The sequence below is a fragment of the Dermacentor variabilis genome, chromosome 8 (assembly GCF_050947875.1).
Source record: "Dermacentor variabilis isolate Ectoservices chromosome 8, ASM5094787v1, whole genome shotgun sequence".
In the NCBI taxonomy this organism is placed as follows: Eukaryota; Metazoa; Arthropoda; class Arachnida; order Ixodida; family Ixodidae; genus Dermacentor; species Dermacentor variabilis.
The window spans coordinates 98,489,371-98,509,112 of NC_134575.1; the positions used below are offsets into that span (position 1 = coordinate 98,489,371).

A 19,742-nucleotide genomic window follows, 5' to 3' on the forward strand; every position below is an offset into this window, starting at 1 on the left:
GTGGTGGCTTCGATTAACGCCATTTCGGACCTGCGGTTAAGGCAAAACGTCCGAAAAATCGGACGTCGAAGAGTTCTTGCGTCCGAAATTTTTGACGTTCTGATACATTGATTCTATGGGCTACGTGGTGGTGCCGCGAATCCATCCAAATTATCGGGAATCCAGAAAGTCGGTTGTTGACTGTACACTGGAGACTCCTCCAGCCGACGACAGACAATCAATGACGATTCATTACGATTCCTGTCTGTTACTCGAGCCAGCATTACCACGACTTTCGACCATTTCAATAAAATTACAGCAAATTTTCCCTGATAGAGGCACAAATTCCGTGAGTTATTTAGACTACTCAAAATCCCTGAGAATTCCTGGTTTTCCCGGTTGGTAGACATGCTGTTGTAAACAGGGAAGTGAAAAGGTGTGGTGGTTTCCAGCGAGACGGGGTCTACTTCAACCACAGGCTTGGAGGAGAAGTGAGCTGGCGACTTGCTGGTCGTGCGGTTGCTTTTTTAAGGGGCCCACGGACGATCAGGAGGCCAGTGTAAGTAGTGATGAAAAAGGTGCCCCTAAAGGAACCTCGGAATAGCATAATTGTAAAATAAAAGCAAAAGGAGGAAAACAAGAAAGAGAGCTCGCCATGCAAAGGCTGCATAAAGATGCAGGCCGGCAGAAGAAAGGAGACGTGGGTAGAGATTGAGGAGCAGTTAAATAAAGAACAAATAGGGGTGTATTCGGTTACAGAAACACACCAATTAGAGAATCGAAACAACCGCCAGTGATTGAGAATTATGTTTGGGAAGTGCAACAGAAATAAATCTCAAAGAAAGGGAGAGGGATTCGGAACGCTCATCCATCAGGGAGTGAAATGGAAAATAATAAATTCGAAATGTCAAGAACATCTATGGTTGTCATGTACAATTAATGGAAAGAAAACTTAGCTGCAGGCGTAACGAACTTGTGGACTGGAAATAATTGCAGAAAGAAGAATCAAGAGTTAGTGGAATGTCTAAATGCCGATATCAAGGATTTCGGGAATGGTGCCCAAATTATTCTATTAGGTGACATGAATTCCCACATAAAGGATCTATATGGCTATACTAACAACAATGGGAAGTCAATGCTAGATCTTTGTAAGCAACATAACCTCATTATCGTGAATACAGGGCCTAAGTATGCCAGGCAGAGAACGTGGGAAGCGGAAAACCGGCTTTCGACAATTGATTACTGCCGGCTGATAGAAGGAATTCATGATTAGTTGAGAGAAATGGTCATTAACGAGGAAGGGTATAGTAGCATAGGCACTGACCATAAACGCGTCATTTTAAAGCTGGTTAGTTAATTTGGGTTTAATGGCGCAAGAGCGACTAAGGCCATGCTGTGCCAGCCACAAGATATTGTTACGTGTGGAAAAACACAGATGAAAGAGGCTACATACAGGGTATCTACACTGGAGCCAGACCACCAGGCCGACACTCGCCCGCGCAAAGGGCACAGACCCACTTCATCGTCGTTCTCGCGACGGTTCGTCCCTGGAGCATCGCTCGATGATATCGTAATACTACCCCCCAGCGCAAAACCGCCGTCACGGTGCTGCTAAATATCAAAGGCGCGTGGAGAGTTGTAGGGTTTGAGTCGCGCGACGTGGACAATGTCAGTGGTCGCCACAGCGGAGGACGTAGTGGGCGTGTCTAGAGTGATTTCGTAGGTGACATCGGTTACTTGGCGAAGGACATGATATGGGCCTGTGTAGCAGGAAAGCAGTTTTTCACAAAGGCCAACATTACGCGATGGTGACCAAAGCAACACGAGGGCGCCGGGCACAAAATGGACATCACGGTGATGGAAGTCGTAGCGTTGCTTTTGTTTGCCTTGAGAGACTTGTGAGGTGCGCGCAAGTTGGCGAGCATGGTCAGCATGGGCGATAACATTACGGGCATAAGCGCTAGTTGAACCTGTGATGGACGGAAGCACAGTGTCCAGTGGTAGCGTCGGTTCACGGCCATACAAGAGGTAAAAAGGCGAAAAGCCAGCAGTTTCAAGACGGGAAGAATTATACGCAAATGTAATGCCAGGTAGTGCCTGGTCCCAGTCACCGTGGTCGTCTGAGACGTATTTAGGATGCATGTCTGTAAGGGTGCGGTTCAAACGCTCAGTGAGGCCGTTCGTTTGAGGGTGGTAGGAGGTGGTAAAATTATGCTGTGTTGAGCAGGCACGCATGATGTCGTCAATGATTTTGGCTAAGAACATACGGCCATGGTCTGTTAGCAATTGACGCGGAGCACCATGAATCAAAATGATATCATGCAGCAGGAAGTCCGCAACATAAGTTGCGCAACTAGTCGGAAGAGCGCGGGTTACGTAGCGGGTCGCGTAGTCTGTCGCGACGGCAACCCACTTGTTTCCTGATGTAGACTCTGGAAATGGGCCGAGACGGTCTAAGCCGACACGATGGAAGGGCTCGGCAGGGATGTCGAGCCGCTGCAGGTAACCAGCGGGGGGCTGGGAAGGCTTCTTGCGTCGTTGGCAAAGTTCACAAGCAGCGACGTAACGTCGTACAGAACGGGCAAGGCCCGGCCAGAAAAAACGGCGCCGTACACGGTCACAGGTTCGAAATACGCCGAGGTGTCCTGCCGTTGGTGCGTCGTGGAGCTCTTCTAGAACGGTTGAGCGCAGGTGTTTAGGTATGACAAGTAGGAACTCAGAGCCGTCCGGATGAAGGTTACGACGGTACAGAGTACCGTTGCAGAGGACGAAGAGGCGTAGAGTGGAGTCGGCCAGAGAGTGTTCAAAACAGTCGATGAGTGCTCTGATGTAGGCGTCACGACATTGTTCTTCGGCGAAATGAAGCAGCTGCGACACAGAGAATACACAAGCAGCACTGGTAATATTGGAGGAGTCAGGGTCGTCAACAGGGTAACGCGACAAGCTGTCAGAGTCTTGGTGCAGGCGGCAGACTTGTAGACCACGGTATACAAAAACTCTTGTGCAGCAAGGCATTCTCGTTCCGTAATGGAATAGTTGCGCTCCGATGGTGTGAGGAGGCGGCTCGCATAAGCAATAACGCGATCCTGGCCACGCTGACGCTGGGCTAAGACGGCAACTACGCCATGACCGCTGGCATCTGTACGTAATTCTGTAGGGGCATCAGGCTCGAAGTGGGCGAGAATGGGTGGTGAGGAGAGAAGAGTGACGAGACGAGAGAAGGCGGCGGTTTTTGCAGTACCCCAAGAGAATTGTACGCCTTTCTTCAAAAGATTAGTGAGAGGTCTAGCAATTGGCGCAAAATCTTGAACAAAACGACGAAAATACGAGCATAGCCCGACAAAACTTCGAACGTCTGCGGCTGTCTTCGGAACCGGAAAGTCTCGGACACCGCGAGTTTTGTCGGGATTAGGGTGTAGTCCGGAAGCGTCAACGAGATGGCCCAGAAGAGTAATTTGGCGGCGGCAGAAACGACATTTTGACGAGTTAAGTTGCAGCTTCTCCTTTCGAAATACATCTGTCCTTTAGAAGAACCCCACCTATATATACTGTGGTGAGGAAAGCATATGTCGCCTTGAAGAAGACAAGTCCACTTGTCGAAACGTTGGCTCCTGCACTCATCTTGTTCATGTTTTGCTCATCATCAAGTATAGCTGTTAGACGCTCAAGGTGAGTGTCGAACGTGGGCGAGAAGACGATGACGTCGTCGAGGTAGCACAGACATGTGGACCATTTGAAACCACGGAGCAAGGAGTACATCATACGCTCAAAGGTGGCAGGGGCATTGCATAATCCAAACGGCATTACGTTAAATTGGTATAGGCCATCAAGTGTGATGAACACGTTTTTTCTCTGTCCATATCGTCAACAGCAATCTGCCACTATCCAGAACGAAGATCAATAGAAGAGAAATAGCTGGAACCGTGGAGGCAGTCAAGGGCGTCGTCTACACGTGGGAGCGGGTAGACGTTCTTCTTAGTAATGTTGTTCAGATGCCGGTAGTCTACACAGAAGCGCCACGTGCCATCCTTCTTCTTAACCAACACTACAGGTGACACCCAGGGACTCGAAGAAGGCTCAATGATGTTCTTGTCTAGCATTTTGTCGACTTCACTTTGAATTACCCGGCGTTCCGCCGCAGAAACTCGATACGGTCGTCGGTGAATAGGCGTAGCATCGCCAGTAAGAATCCGATGCTTGACCGCGAGCGTCTGGCCTAAAGGGCGATCGTCGAAGTGGAAAATATCTCTGTAGGACGATAATAGTTGGTAAAGGTCTTCAGCCTGCGCAGAAGACAGGTCCGTCACAACCATTTTCTGTATCTTGGGATCGGCGGCCGACGCTGGCACGATGGGCCTGCTAAGCTCGCAAGAAGCATCGGTCGATAAAGTTGCCACGCGATGGTCGCCGAGGCAATCAATGTTGGCAAGGCAAATACCTTGCGGTAGAATTTGCTTTGCCAATCCAAAGTTAAAGATAGGCATGAAAGTGCGGTTCGCAGTAATAGTAAGTATAATGTGAGGCACGGTAGCGTCATACTGTAGCGTAATGTTGGGCAGAGGAGTGACGAGGTACTCGACATCAGGTACTGGTGGGGAAGACATGAGTTCAATATAGGCTATTGATTTTGGCGGCAGGCGAATAAAGCCGGTGGTGCGTAGGCGGCACTGGGGTGTGTCAGAAGGTTCTGCGAGAATCGGCAACTCAAGGCGAAGGGTACTGGAAGAGCAGCCAATAAGAGCAGAATGCGCGGAGAGAAAATCGAGGCCGAGAATGAGGTCGTGGGGGCAATGAGCAATCACGGTGAAGAGAACAGTAGTGTGGCGGCCGGCGATGCTGACACGTGCCGTACACATGCCGAGGACAGGCACAGTACCGCCATCCGCAACGCGAAGGACGCGTGCCTACACTGGGGTGAGGAGCTTCTTCAGTCGTCGTCGGAACTCAGCACTCATAATAGAAAGATGCGCACCTGTATCGACGAGTGCTGTCACAGGATAGCCATCAACGTCAACGTCAAGAAGGTTTTGGTTGAAGTTGAAGTTTATTTACATCGCCAAAAATTCAACGATACGGGTAGGCCCGGGCAAAAAGTGAACACAATCACTGCGTAACGTGAGCAGAGGATTTGAGGGCAGGGTCGACAACGCAGCTTCACCTCCAGAAGCTGCAGTGCCTAGTTTTCCGGCTGGATCCGGGAGGCGATAGGCGACGGAGAGAAGCGACGGGTTTGGGGCGAACGAGACTGATGGCGTCGAGGTGAGGGAGAGCGGCTGTAGCGAAGGTTCGGTGCAGGAGCATCAGCGGCAATGAGTTCATGGCGGGTGGTATAGGGAACAGAAGGTCCAAAGGGGCGGGAATGAGCAGCGGTGTATGTCCGAGGAGGTGGTGGCCATCGGTTGCGGCAGTGACGAGCGAAGTGGCCGATGCGACAGCAGTGGAAGCAGATCGGCCTGTCATCAGGGGTACGCCATTCCGACGGGTTGCGGCAAGATGTGGCAGAAAAGGTCTGCCGGGGACGAGGAAGGCTGCTAGAGAACAGGGGAACCGTGGGTGGAGACGTTGAGACACATGTTCCAAAATTCCTATCTGACGACGGCCTGAATCGGCGCAATCGTGGTTGCTGGTGGATCGGGAGGCGTAAGCGGAGAAAGCTGGCAAATAGGCGGCCTCGAACTCGCGGCGAACAATACGGGTTACATCGTCACAGGGGGTGGTCTGACGCAGTGGACCCTCACATGTCGACGTAGCAGCAGTGTTGTGTAGCCACATGATGTGTGATACGGCGGCTCTTAGCTTGTTCAAGGCGACGGCATTCTTTGACGATGGCGTCGTTAGTCGAGATGTGACCGAAAACAAGCAAATTGAAAGCATCGTCGGCGATGCCTTTTAGCACATGCGACACTTTATCTGCTTCAGACATCGTATCGTCAGCTTTGTGGCAGAGAGCCAAGACGTCGAAGATGTACGAAATGTACGGCTCTGTAGATATCTGAACACGAGACGCAAGAGCCTTTCTCGCGGCAGCCTTGCGCTCAATGGGGTCGCCGAACGGTTCCCTGAGCTTTTCTTTGAAACTGTCCCAAATATTTATCTCGTGGTCATGCGTTTGGTGCCACCCGCGTGGGCTGCCGTGGAGATAAAAGATGACATTGGCGAGCATGATCGTTGGATCCCAGCTGTTATTAGCACTGGCGTGTTCATAGAGCTTGATCCATTCGTCAACGTTCTCTCCCTCCAGGCCAGAGAACACACCAGGGTCGCAATGTTGGGCAACCTTGATGATTGGAGCAGTCGGACAAGCCGAAGCCGTTGCTGAGGCGGGCTCGTCACCGGGAGGCATGGTGACAAGCTCGATGTACCGACCCCTCCGGAGTTCCGTGGTGAGGACGGGGATCGCTGACCTCCACCAGAATGTTCCATGCGGAAAAACACAGATGAAAGAGGCTATATACAGGGTATTTACACTGGAGCCAGGCCACCAGGCCGACACTCACCCGCGCCAAGGGCACAGACCCACTTCGTCGTCATTCTCGCGGCGGCTCGTCCCTTGAGCATCGCTCGATGATATCGTAATAATATTAAGAAATCAAATGTTCAAGCAACGAAAGCTGCATTACTTTATAGTCTGTGCAAAAACAGGTTTCTTCTAAAAAGCTCAACAAATCAGTGAAAGGCACTAGTGGATCATCTCCAAATATTGAGGCGGGGTGTAAAGGTATGTGTAAGTTATTGAGATTCTGTAAAAGCTTCCATCTCTGTGTTTCAGTATGTGGACATGTCATAATAATGTGCATTACTGCATGTGGTTCACGGCACTTCTCGCAAGTTAGCGGGTTTTCGTTTTGAAGTAGAAAATTGTGCGTCAGATGTGTATGCCCAATTCGGAGTCTGCATAGGATCACCTCATAGAAGCGTTGCTGGTGACTATATGACTTCTGCTCGCCAAGCAAGGGTTTTATTATCTGTAACTTGTTATTTATGCAAAAGTCCCATTCTAGTTGCCACATTGATGCCAGGGCCTTATGAATCGCTTGGATACTGTCTGTGTGTGGAAGTGTTGTTTGTCTTATGCCTTCTTGTGCAGCATTGAATGCGCATCTATCTGCTGCTTCATTCCTTGGTATCCCAACATGGCTTGGGACCCAGGAGAATCGTATGGTTCTTCCGTATTTATTATAGGCCATAATGTTTAGGATATCGCGAAGCAGGGGTTCAGACACGGAGTTAAGGTTTAGAGCTCTGAGTGTGCTCAGCGAATCGGTATATATGATAGCATTCATCTGCTTGTCGGCGGTAAATTTTTTTACTGCCATCCATATCGCATAATCTTCAGCAGTAAAGACTGAAAAAAGATTATTTATCTGAATGCTATATTCCAAATTTTTTGTTATGATTACAACACCTACGTATTGCCGTGTTTTAGAGCCATCAGTGTAAAATTCTGTGTAACTTTAATATTTTTCTTGAATAGCTCGGAACTCTTGCATTATGTGCAACGTCCTTTTTCTTTAAATGTGTTAGTGTCCAGTCACATAGCTGTGAAAAGTTGTACCATGGGGGCAATCTTAGTGGCCTTTCAGCAACCTGCAGGACCTGATGAGGGACATCATAAGCCTGACAGTATTCTTCGTGTCGTAAGACAAGTGGCCGAACCGTGTTGGGTTGGTTTCTGTATTGTGCCCATAATTTTCACTGTGTTACGATGCTGTAGCATATATGTTGTGGTGATTACCAAATTCTCAGTACATAGGAAAGTGTAAGTAGTGCTCTGCAGTGCTGTAAGGAATGCTCATTGCAGTCAACATACCGTATTTACTCGCATAATCATCACACTTTTTTGTCAAAAACTTTGACGCAAATTCCTGGGTGCGAACATTATGCAGGTTAAATGTCCCGTGAAAAGAAACATTTTCTTTTTTCATCCCGCATTTGCTGCGGGATAACAACGGGTCAACAAGCAGGTGGCTGCCGCTGTCAGTGCGGGACATCAAAACAAAAATGGCGGCCGCCGGAGCAAGCCGAACGCGCCGAACGCAATTATTTTTCTTCTCTTAAGTACATTACGTGCATTGAAACAGTTTCTTCCTTATCAGTAATGAATAATATCGTTAATACCGGCAAGTTTGCGACAATAACACAGCCATGTCCGCTTTGAGTGGACAGAAATAGAGATGGGCGCGCTTAGCTGACAGAAACCCATGGCAGGCATGCTGCGGAAACTGCAGCATTTGTCTTCACTGCTATCCTAATAAGGTAGGTTTCTGCTAAGGGTGGGTGAATATCTTAGCTGTGCTAAAGGTGTCAGCATATGAATAGGGTAGACTTCTAACGTATCAGTGCAAACGTGGCCACTATCGTTGGCGCTCGCGATTAGTTGCGCGCCCACGAGTGCAGACGAGAAGAATTGAAAGGTGCCTTTTATGTTGGTGTTGTTGACCAAAACCATTACGATGCCAACAAATAATAAAGCTCAGGCATGTTCGGTTGTAGCCTTTTCTTCCATAGAAGTGCGGAAAGTGATGAAAGGAATCAAATGGCGCATCTGCTTAAGAATATTGGGTGCGTGCAGACCGCTTGATAAGTCTTCAAGAGTCGTTCGTGTAGCATTCGACAAAGTAAGTAAGTAAGACAAGAAAGTAAGTGCGATCATCATTAGCTAGACTTAGTACACGACATATCGCTGCAACAAGTTCGGGGTGCGATCATTAAGCAAGTGCAGCCATTATGGGAGTAAATACGGCACAAACTTGGGACAGGCGATGTTCTGTAGGCACCGCTTGCCAGTCTTAGGCCGAGATTGTGAACTGGATCAAGTCGCTTGATGTATGACTGCCTAGCTGCACCATAAACCACAATACCGTAGTCGAGGATGCTACGTATAAGGGACCGGCATATGTGTAGTTGACAAGTTTGGTCAGAACCCCAGTGCTTGTGCGATAACACCTTGAGGATAGTTAGTGCTTTATTTGCTTGAATTTTAGTTGTGTTAGTGTGGGCTTCCTATGTTCAGCTTTGTGTCAAACGTTATGCTTAAAGATGTGTGGTCTTCTTTGACTGGCAATGTTGTACCATCCGATGTGAGAACTGGATTGCAGTGTAACCCTCGCTTCTGGGAGAAGAGAACTGTAACAGTTTTGTCTGCTGAAAAACGGAATCTATTTTTGTTAGCCCATTGTGTGACTTTATTTATCATTATCTTGTAGTTGTCTTTCACAAGTGAGTAGATTTGAGGCGCGGCAAGCCACTTGCAAGTCAACGACATATATTGAGTGCATAAAAGAGGATGGGATGATCTTATTAGCAGACTTCATTTTGAGTATGAAGAGTGTCGTGCTCAGAATGCAACACTGTGGAATGCCATCTGCCTATGTAAATGTGCATGAAAGTATTGTGCCGAGACGCACCTGAAATCTTCTATTTGTCATAAAATCAGACACAGTTTAGCATTCTGCCATGAGCTCCCAAGTCAGCCAGGTCTCTTAAAATTCCATACTGCCACGTGGTATCATAAACTTTTTCTAAATCGAAGAAAACTGCGAGACAGTGTTGTTTGTGTAGAAACCCGTTACGTACTTCATGTTCTAGTCGTACGAGGTGGTCAGTTGTCGAGCAGCCCTTTCTGTATTCGCAGTGGTGCATGTCTATTAGGGTTCTTGATTCAAGGATGAATGTGAGTCTTATGTTTATGATACTCTTGTAGGGTTTAGCTAGACAACTTGTTAGTGCAATGGGTCTGTAGCTGCTTGGAGATATTGTGGGTTTACCTCATTTCAAAAAAAGCACTACTACTGCATTTTTTTTTCAATCTGTAGGCATTACTCCAAATTCCCATATTTTGCTGAAAAATTTAAGAAGTGTTTCTACTGATGCTTGAGATAGGTGTGCCAGCATTGTGTAGTGGATGTGGTCAAAACCTGTTGCCATTTTCTTACCGGCAAAGAGAACTCTGTTCAATTCTTGCAATGTGAGGGCGTTATTATAAATTGCATTTGAAGAACCTGTATTGGGCAGTCTCTGTTTCTCCGCCGAATCTTTATATTTTTAGAATGCATTTGAGTAGTTTGCTGAGCTGGAGACGTAAAAGTGTTCGCCTAATAAGTTGGCCTGGTCCTGTAGTATTGTTTGTGTGCCTGGACATGTAAGTAGTGGTACTGTTTATGATGTGTACTCTCCTTTAAATTTCCTCACCTGGTCCAACATTCGTTTTGATTTGACTCTACTATTGATTGAAGATATGTATTTCTGCCATTTCTGCCATGATGATTTCTCTGCCTTTCTTCAAATAAATCGTGCTTTGGCTTTGGCCTGTTTGAAATTTAAAAGGCTGCTATAAGTGGGGTACTTCCGTAGGATTCTCCAGGCCTTATTTTGTTCTTTTTTGGCTTCGGTACACTCGTTTGTCCACCAGAGATTTAGTCTTTTGCGCACAACACCAGATGACTGGTGTATTGCCTTTTCTGCCACTGAGATTATGATCTCAGTGATCTTTTGGTTAAGTTTGTCAATGCTTAGTTCTGGCAAAAAGACTTCCAGTTTTGCGTACTCTATAAAAACCAGCCACTCAGCGAGCTGTAATTTCCACCGGCATGGCCTAGTGACTAAGGTTGGTGGTGATGATAAAAGTTTGATAACTGCGGGCAAGTGATCACTACCATAAGACGTGTTGAGGGCTTCCCATCATTAAAAAGAGATTGTGAGCAAAAAGGTAAATCTAAACAACTAAAGGTGTGGGAAGTCGGTGAAAAATACGGTGCACCTGAACTTAAAAAGCAGACATCATTTGACAGACTCAAATCTTCAAGCAGCTGCCCTCTTTGGTCAGTTTTGATACTGCCCTAAAGAGTACAGTGAGCATTAAAAGTCCCCTACTAAAATAAATGGCTCCAGTAATTGACCTGTTAAATTTTCTAAATGTTTAGTAGTAATATGGGTGTAAAGCAGAATATACAGTGAACAAATGGTGATGGTTTTGTGAGCTATAACAGTGATAGCAACGGCTTCTATGTGACTGTTAATGGGAACTTCTCTAGCTGCAATACCGCCCTGCAGAACAATGGCTACACCACCCGAAAGCCGGTTCACCTGAGTACTGTCGCGCCATACAACAGTGAAACTTTTAAAAATATTTTTTGTTTTTCGCCTAGGTTTGTTTCCTCTAAGCATAAGGTTACAGGAGAGAAGTTAAATAACAGGTCTTTGATGTTACTTAAGTTATGTAAGGCACCTGTGCAATTCAAGTGCATAATGAAAGGCATTATGAAATTTAAAGGTAAAAAATGGCATTCCGAGTGAATAGGAGATAAAGATGTTAGGTAAGATGGATCTAAAGGAGGCTGACACAAACAAACGACAACCTTTAGGTTATCGCTTTCTGAATTAGAGTGGTTATTGGGACTTTGTCCCTGTTTAGGTGCTCGAGAGAGCGCTTGTCCTTCGGCGTTGATGACACCAGGGTTCTTGGGTCGAACTCCATCACTCTCTCTGAAGCGCTGGAGGACCGAGAGTTGGGCGCCAAAACATGTGTCTCGGGCCTTGGGGTTCGTTTGATTCTATGGCACTGTGGAACTAGTGTCTGCAGGCCCTTTGATGATGATGGAGCAGCACTGGTTGCTTCCACCACGGGGGTGGGAGGGGTCACTATGGGACCACTGTGCACGGGCTCGAAGGACTTCTGAGGCTTCTGTGACGCTGTCCCCACTTTCATCACATTGGCATAACCACGTCGCGAAAGGTACGATAATCGCTTTCTGGCTTCAAAGAACGAGATTTTTTCTTTCACGGTTAGTGCAATTCTTTTTCCTTTTTCCAGCAAGGGCAAAACTGAGTAAGCTGGATGGTCTCCTTTGCAGTTAATGCAATGTAGGGAACAAGTGCAGTTGTCAGATTGGTGATCATTGGAGCTGCATTTAGCACAGGTTGTTTGGCCTCGGCATGCATTTGAAGCATGTCCGAACCTTTGGCACTTGAACCATCTGGGGTTCGGGATATATGGTCTGACATTTACTATTACGTACTCTGCATCCAGCAAGGTAGGCATTACAATTGTTCCAAAGGTAAGCATAACATGTTTTGTCGGGATTTCTTAGTCGTCTCTAAGGATGACAATTTTTTGTACTTTGGTAATGTTTTGTTCTTGGAAACCTTCCAGCAGTTCCTCATCGCTCAAGCCAATAAAGTCGTCCACTGATATCACACCCCTGCTTGTATTTAGTGTTCTGTGTGGTGAAATTGTCCCTGTCGCGTCGCCAATACTAGTAAGTGCCGAGAGCGTTCGCGTTTGATCTTTGTCATTTAGTTCTAGGAGCAAGTCCCTGCTAGACATTTTTGAGACATTGTACGTAGGTCCGATTTCGTCTTTTAGACACTTGGCCTCTAGGAATGGGGAGACCTTTCTTACTGGTATGTTGTTTTTGCTGTGGACAACATAGTACTTGGGAAATGATTGGGCGTTGCTCTGAAAAGAGAACTGGAACGGTGCGGCAACTTTTAAGACGCTGATCATAGACAGAAGTTTGTGTTGCCATAAGAAAATGTATTTGTTCGGCAACAGTGCTAACTGCCCACCAGGGAGCTTAACGAGGGGACGCGGCAGAGCTTGTGTTCAAGCCTGCACGACGCCAGCTGTACGCCGTCACTATAACCAAATATAAATACCCAAGGTAGGATAGCCGCACAAACTTAACCCTTGCCGCCGTGGAGAAAGGAAGTAAATGGAAGAGAGAAGATGACAGGAAAGTTTAAAAAGAGAGAGAGAAAGGAAAAGGCGACTGCTGATTTACCGCGGGTGGGCCAGTCCGGGGGTGCCGTCTATGTGAAGCAGAGGCGAAAGAGGTGTGTTGCCTCTGCCAGGGGGCCTTAAAGGTCCGAACACCCGGCATCGGCTCAACATCCAGGATCCCCCTTTCCCTGAGCATGGCTAAACCGTGTACGGCTACATGCGGGAGGGTCCAACCCTCGTGTGTTCGCATACGTGGTGTCGCAACACACCAAACGCCTGCTGACGCAGATGCCCCTGCGGGAATATTGAAACTGGGATATGTAGTTGCGAAAGAGAGCAAAAAGCAGAAAATGGCCACTCCTAATTTTTAACGCTGAACAAATAACAAATATAGTCACAAGAGTCGAGGAAGAACTGCGCAAATGGTCAAGCAAAAACTGGATATACTATAGTGAGCTTCTAAGTGTAGTAACGACAGAAATACGGAAAGAGAAGCAACATGTTTGTTGGAGAGGAAAAAAAGAGACCCAAAACCTGGTGGAACAGGAAGATCCGAGAAGTGAGCGTCGAACAACAGAAAGCAATCCGAGAGCACAGGCAATAAAAGAAAAGCACAGTTGAGGCAGGATGAAGTAGCCAGAAAATGGGAAATATACCAGGAGAAAAATTCTGTGGCTCAAATACTGGTTCAAGCAAAGATAAAAGCTGAAAGTGAACATTAGTTGTCAGAAATACGTGAGAAAAAGAAGACTGCACTTAGACAACTTTAGAACCACATAAACTTATTCGGCAGGATGTCTGGAACAATACAACATATCCTAGATGAAGACGGAAGTAAAACTGAACGAGGAAACAGCAATAAATTACATGCAGAATATAACAACCGAATCTTTTCAAGGCAATGATGAGATTTTACTTGAGGAAAGAAACAGCATGAAAGAGAACCAGATGGAGAAGCAGCTGGTGCTCACAAATTTCAACTGCAAGGAAAACGAAGAGAAAATTCCCAAGCGGACATCCACAGGGCTAGACGAAGTTCCCGTTAGGCTGATTAATAAACTAGATCCAAAAAGTAAGGAAGCTCTGTTGAAAGGAGTAGAAAAATGTCCGAAGGATAGACGAATGCCAGACACTTGGCGACAAAGTAGAATGAATATAATTTATAGTGGTAAGGGGCAGAAAGATAGAATTCACTCACATAGACCGTTAACCATTACATCGGTAATATAAAGGTTAACAATGGAGGCAATTAAATTAAAGCTGCAACAATGGGCAGAGAATAATGGCGTTTTGGGAGAGCATCAGGATGGCTTCAGGTCGGCGCGCGCGCGTGGGACGTCCACGCTGTTCGCTGATCCGCCGGGAAAAAGGAAGCGCCTTGTCTCCCGGCGCCCAAGTAACCCCGCCTGTCGGCGGCGTTAGCAGCGCAACACTCACGCCCTCTCTCGCACTGCGCTTCAACCACATCGACCGCCGCGGGCGTCACGCAGGCCATGCGGCGAAGCAGGATTGCAGGAGATGAGGGAAAACAAGATATCAGGGGACGCGCGAGAGTTGCGCATCCCCACAACAGGAAGCCTATAAATTAAGCTGTGCAGGATGATATGGGCTGCACAAGATTTGAAGTGGGGGAAGATCACAGTAAAATTCATTCTGAAGAGCGACTGAGGAATATGGAAGAAAGTAAATGGGCTGAGAGAGTGTCCAGGTATATGTACAGAAAAACATTGATTCACAGTGGAGGAAAAGAACTAGGAAGCTTACCAGCAAGTATGCAACCTGTATGTTGAGCAACGTGGCAACAAAGAGCGTCAAACGGAAAGTCAGAGAGACAAGATAATCTCATGGGTGGCGGCAATAGAAAGGAAACCTGCTATGAGTCACTACTAAAGATAAAAAAAAAACTAATTAGGAAAGAAACAATTTATGATAACTCAAAGGGAAGCTCATTACTTTTCGAAGTGAGCTCAGGATGCCTTAGAATACGCACTTATAAAGCGAGATATAAGAAGGAAGAATAAGCATGTGCTTGCCGTGGCAAAGCTAAGGAAACGATGGAGCATGTTTTATGAGAATATGAAGATATCTGCCCAGCAGTCGATTTAGGCACCGTTGGCCTCCTTGAAGCTATTGGTTTCAGAGAGAGCTGGGGAAAAGGAAACATGTCTGCAATAGAGATTAGTAAGAGGCGATTGGAAGATTGGTAGAAGTAGGGAAACTACAAACAACGGACGCATAAGGAAACAAAGTTCACAATAGTGGTTCAGAAAGTTTGGTTATGGGAATTCATCAAGGTGTTTTTCTCATACCTTTCTTTTCTTTCTTTAGCATAAGTAGGACATGAGGCAATATATGAGCTTGGTGGCACAACCCACCATCAAGTTCCAAAGGGGACGCTCGTAGTATACATCTATCCATCCATTCTCGTTCACTATGGCCGCCCTGTTCAGCTTTTCTTCGGCTGCTTAAGGTCTTTTTTCGACCGCCTTCCATGCATCGCGCTCCATAGTTAGCTAATTTTTGAGCTCTTTGACCTGTTTCACAAGCTCATGCTGCAAATCCTCGATTTTCTTGAGCCCAGCATCGACATCACAATGTCTGGTGATTGACGCGACTTCCTCCCTGTTTTCACCTGGCGCCTCCTCTACCTTGAGGGAGCCCCCACACACTGCACGCTTTGCCTTCTATCTCGTCATGTGTTGCACTTGGTTTTTTCTAACGGAAACTCCGATGCTTTCAGAGCATGTGCCTTTAAACAAAAGCCGAAACGAACAGTATCTAAATTCTTAAAATACCGCACAGTAATTATCATCAATGTTTTAGAAGCAATAAATGGAACCTCGTACTGCCTGACCTGTACGCATGGTTCTGTCACCTTTCTTCTGTTCACAACACGCTGCTACGTGCGAGGAAATCGACGAGTCGGTCGATTATGACAATGCTCCTTCTATTTGATGTCCTTCAGTTAGCTGTGGATGAGGAAGTCATTGGCATTGTTCAGATTTTCTTGGCGACTCCTTTAAGCACATTGTCCTTACGGAGTTCTTCAGCTGCCAGCAGTCGAATCGGTGCAAGTTGTACCTGCTCACTTTGTCACTTTCTGAGTCTGCAGCAGGCTAACACGCTCGTTGCAGCAGCGACTACAGTTGCTACTTGTATCCCACCAGGCTGGAAGGGAAACCCAGGAATCACCTGACAATGTCCAAGCAGCCGCAGAGTTGACAGAGGGGTTTGTTTCTTTTTCTTTTTGGATGAGTTCATCAATAGCAGTTCGTCCATGTCGTTCTTGTACTTGACTTAGGAGCCAGGAAGGCGTTCGCTGATACACAAGCATGGCGATCTGCTGTACATCATGACTGTGTCGCAGCACTTTCGATCGAACTTAAGTCATCTAATGTTGAGTCATTGGGTGCCTTCGGCGGTAGTGGACTGTGTAGTGTAGTTCACGGAAAATATCTCTGCTCGTCGATGAAGGTGAGCCTTTTGGCTCACGCAGGTCTGTTCGAAACTGGGGTGGCTGCTAGCAGCGGTCTTTTTCAGTGGTAACGTAGTCATTCATGCGACGGTGTTTGTAGCAGCTTGTGTCCTTTTTGTGGTTGTGAATGGTCTTAGGCGGCCTTGACTCTGTCGTCGATAAGTTGCACACATGCTTGTGGTTCCGAACACTGCTTCGCCAGTGTTGTTCGCTCTCCTCACTGCGGTGGCGGTGGTGGGAGGATCAAGGGTGGTAGCATGAGGCCACTGGACAAGCTCCGAATCTGCCACACCCTTTGCACAATGTAGGGCAAGTGGGCAGGTGTGTATGAATCATGGGCTAACTTGGGTTGTAGCATTTGGCTGGTCACTGACATCTGTTCCCCGGACGTTGCATGGTGTGGGAATTGAGGTGCCTTCCTGTGCCTTGTCCCCCAACTCCTGCGCTGTGTTTAGCTTGATCTCCGGGAACTGCCACCATAACGGCAACATGGCTGACACAACTAGCGTGCCGAAGCTAATTTCTTGCACAAACTGTGCTTATCCCTCCCAGGGTCGAATCACCACGTGAGCCAGTGTCACCAAGATGCGCCCCAATTCGCCTCCCGAGTGGCGGGCCCCGGGATCCTCTCCACCCGAGCTCTCTTTCGCTGAGCACTTCATTGCCGCGGCAGATGCTCACAGGCCTGCACCTAGGTGGTTACAAGGACCTTTGCTCCTGCAATTCTTTCGTTTTCGCACTTCGTGGGCCGCTTCGCAGTTAGCCCTAGTGCAGCGGGCACGCATAGTCGATCGGTCTTGCGGTGAGCCTTTTCCCATAAGTGCCGTGACTGTCACACTTTGCTGTGTCTTGGTTGAATAAACCTATGCTTGTTGGCGATCTGATTCTGGAGCCTTCTCTGCGCCATGTCAGACTCGATGAACCTTGCCCAAGTGCTTTTGTGCGTTGCGGAGTGGAGGAGTGCCGTGCCCTTCCCTGACCATCGCTCGGTGGGTGAGCCTTGTGCAAACCCACCCCCATATAACTGCCTATCAACTTGGTTTCAGCATGTCAGCACTGCAGACCCCTTTTCAGCCCTCGTTCCTGCTTGATCCCCTGGCCACGAACTTGATTTCCTTCAACGCAGATGACACCTTCAGCATGAGGTACGTACCCTCTGCTTTTGGCCACCGGGATCAATCCCTTCATTGGAAAGCCCTTTCCTCACGTCGACCGCCTTGAGGTGTACCCTAGTCCTAGCCGTGCCAGTTTTGGGTTTGCTCAACTCTTTGAGACGCGCGTGAAACAGGTGCCTACTAGCACCCACAATGTTCTGTTCCCGCTCGCTGGCTGCTTTTCGTCGGGAGTGCAGTTGAGTACCCCAGGTGCGACTACGGAGCCACCCTGCTTGAGTGTCCACACTAACTCACTCACTGGCCTGTCATTTTCTTGAGCGCCTTTCTCTGACGAATTCGCCATAGACCAGACAGAGTCATGTGTCGCTATGCGTGACGTTACAGCAGTGCAATGTACGTAGGCGCACTTGTGAGAAATATGTCAACTCTCCAGCTGGGAGCACAAAGCTCGCAAGAAGAAGAGCGAACGGCATTTGGTTTGAAATTTCAGCTCTTCCGCGGCACATAGCGATGCAATAGTTAGCAGACACGATCGCTAGCACGCATTGTATACACGGTGCTTGTCGGCGCAAAATGGCAACATCTGGTGAGGGGCCCCTTAACATTTTGGACCCAGCCATCACTAAGTTGAAAATCGTCAATGTTCATATAAAGCGCTACGGCTTCTGCCTTTTGATTTCAAACATCACCGGACACCAGCACTTGTATAGCGATCATGGCTTTCAGTCACATTAGAATAGTTTCAAGTTTTGGGTGGGCACTGTGGCTGACATTCTTCTGTCGAGATCGGGAAGATTTCTCAGCGGCTTCCAAAATCTTTACCTCTTTTGCAACAAGCCCCTTTGCACTTTCCTGATAATGGTGGCCTCCTTTTCCATCATCACTATGCTATGATTTCCTCACTTCAAAGCCTCTGTCGGAAGGCGGCGGATGACGAAGCCAGTGTCGGCACCATTGTTAACAACAGGCGATGAAACCACGGAAGATAATCGGTTGTTGAAGTGGCTAAGCCTAGCATCACAGTATGCAGCTGAAGAAAACCACAATGTACATGAGTGGCGATACAAAGAGTACCACTGGCCATATGCGACTGACGAGTGCCGACAGCAATCAGTGCACAAAGGCACGTGGGAGAGTGCATCAAGCGGTGCCTATTGAGGCTGTACCTGAAATGGTAGCTCCGAATTGGCATGCGAGGTGTGTGCAACGCTGCTTTGAGGCTGCAGAAAAACAAAATGACGGCGATTTTATTTGCATTTTCGGTAGTGTCAAACTTGCGATTGTGAGAAAAATTCAGAAAAATTAAACGAGAACAGTTCGAAACATTCAAAATTTTCGTTATTATTATACATAACTATATGGAGCAAATTGGCAATAATATTGCAAAGTTAAAATATTCCCGCCGGCCCAGAAAATAGGGTGTCCCAAAAAATCAGTCTGGGATTGTATCATTACTATGCTGTGAAAAAAAAAACATATTCGAATTCGACTTTCTGTTATTAAACATGTTGTAAACCATTCTGCTAATCTTACGCTGCAACTGCACGCACCTGAATTACCAAGGACAGGTTAGGTTTTGGTCAGTTGTCGCAAAATAAATAGCACGATCTTCCTGTGTCTGTCATGTAGTATACTGTGAAACAAAATAAATTTTTCTTGTTTGCAGTTGTCAAAGTGGAGAAAGGATCATAGTTTTTGTCATTATTGTGGGAAAGATGCCAAATTTGCAAACTTTGTCCAAACATGAGTTCTGCAAAAATAACATGTCAGGGCTTTATAAATGCATTTGAAAACAATGTGATAAAATGGGTGAAAGGTTCACATGAATAGAAAATAGAGAGCAACTGTCGATTTTCACTGGAAGTTTTGTTGTGCAACGGCTACCTTGTTGACAGTGAAATTGAAGACACTGTGATGGAATTCTCTAGTGAGCACCGTGGACGAGTTCTCCTGATGACAGCAGATTCAATTCATTGCAAAGGCATTTGAATTGCTCATTAGTGCCTCATTTATCAAAGGGAAAACGCTTCACTTTTCGCATCAGCAAAGGTGGACAGCACATTGTAACAAGAGTGCTGAGGAAGAATAACTATCCGCTGGGACAAACTGTTGGTACCAAAGAGGTCCCATCGGCCACTGCAGTCTGTAAACACTGTAAAAAAAAACCCCGAAGCTGCTATCGACGGGAGAAGACCAAAACCAGCATTCACGTCAAGACGCGTACGGGTTGTCTGAAGCGACTGCTTGTGCACCTCAGGAGCCCAGTGCACGCTGCTCATTGCCTGAGTGCAATGTTGCGCATGCGTAGTCCCGATTAGTCATCGCCGATGATGTGCTCTGGGATGTCATCACCAAAACCTGTCCCAGGACAAGAATCCTTACAGTTCCCGTGCCATATTCAGCTCACTCAATCAATGAGCATATTGATAAAACAAGGTATGTTTTATAGTTG

The 19,742-nt window shown here is 47.1% G+C and overlaps 1 protein-coding gene and 1 long non-coding RNA gene across 4 annotated transcripts in view; one reads left to right on the forward strand and one right to left on the reverse strand.

Moving 5' to 3' along the window:
• LOC142590447 (uncharacterized) overlaps window positions 1-17,052 on the forward strand; it is a 42,012-nt gene extending 24,960 nt beyond the window's left edge. The window contains exons 2-3 of the long non-coding RNA XR_012830147.1: window positions 6,221-6,362; window positions 16,728-17,052. This is a non-coding gene — a long non-coding RNA (uncharacterized LOC142590447). The remainder of the gene's footprint in view (window positions 1-6,220; window positions 6,363-16,727) is intronic.
• Window positions 1-19,742, reverse strand: part of LOC142590434 (uncharacterized) — a 393,201-nt gene that overhangs the window by 340,641 nt on the left and 32,818 nt on the right. Inside the window, exon 5 of one of the 3 annotated variants that reach the window (XM_075702537.1) lies at window positions 18,457-18,510. The exons of the other annotated variants lie outside the window; for them this stretch is intronic. Within the exon in view, the coding sequence (XP_075558652.1) occupies window positions 18,457-18,510 (54 nt within the window). The remainder of the gene's footprint in view (window positions 1-18,456; window positions 18,511-19,742) is intronic. 3 annotated transcript variants of the gene reach the window in all.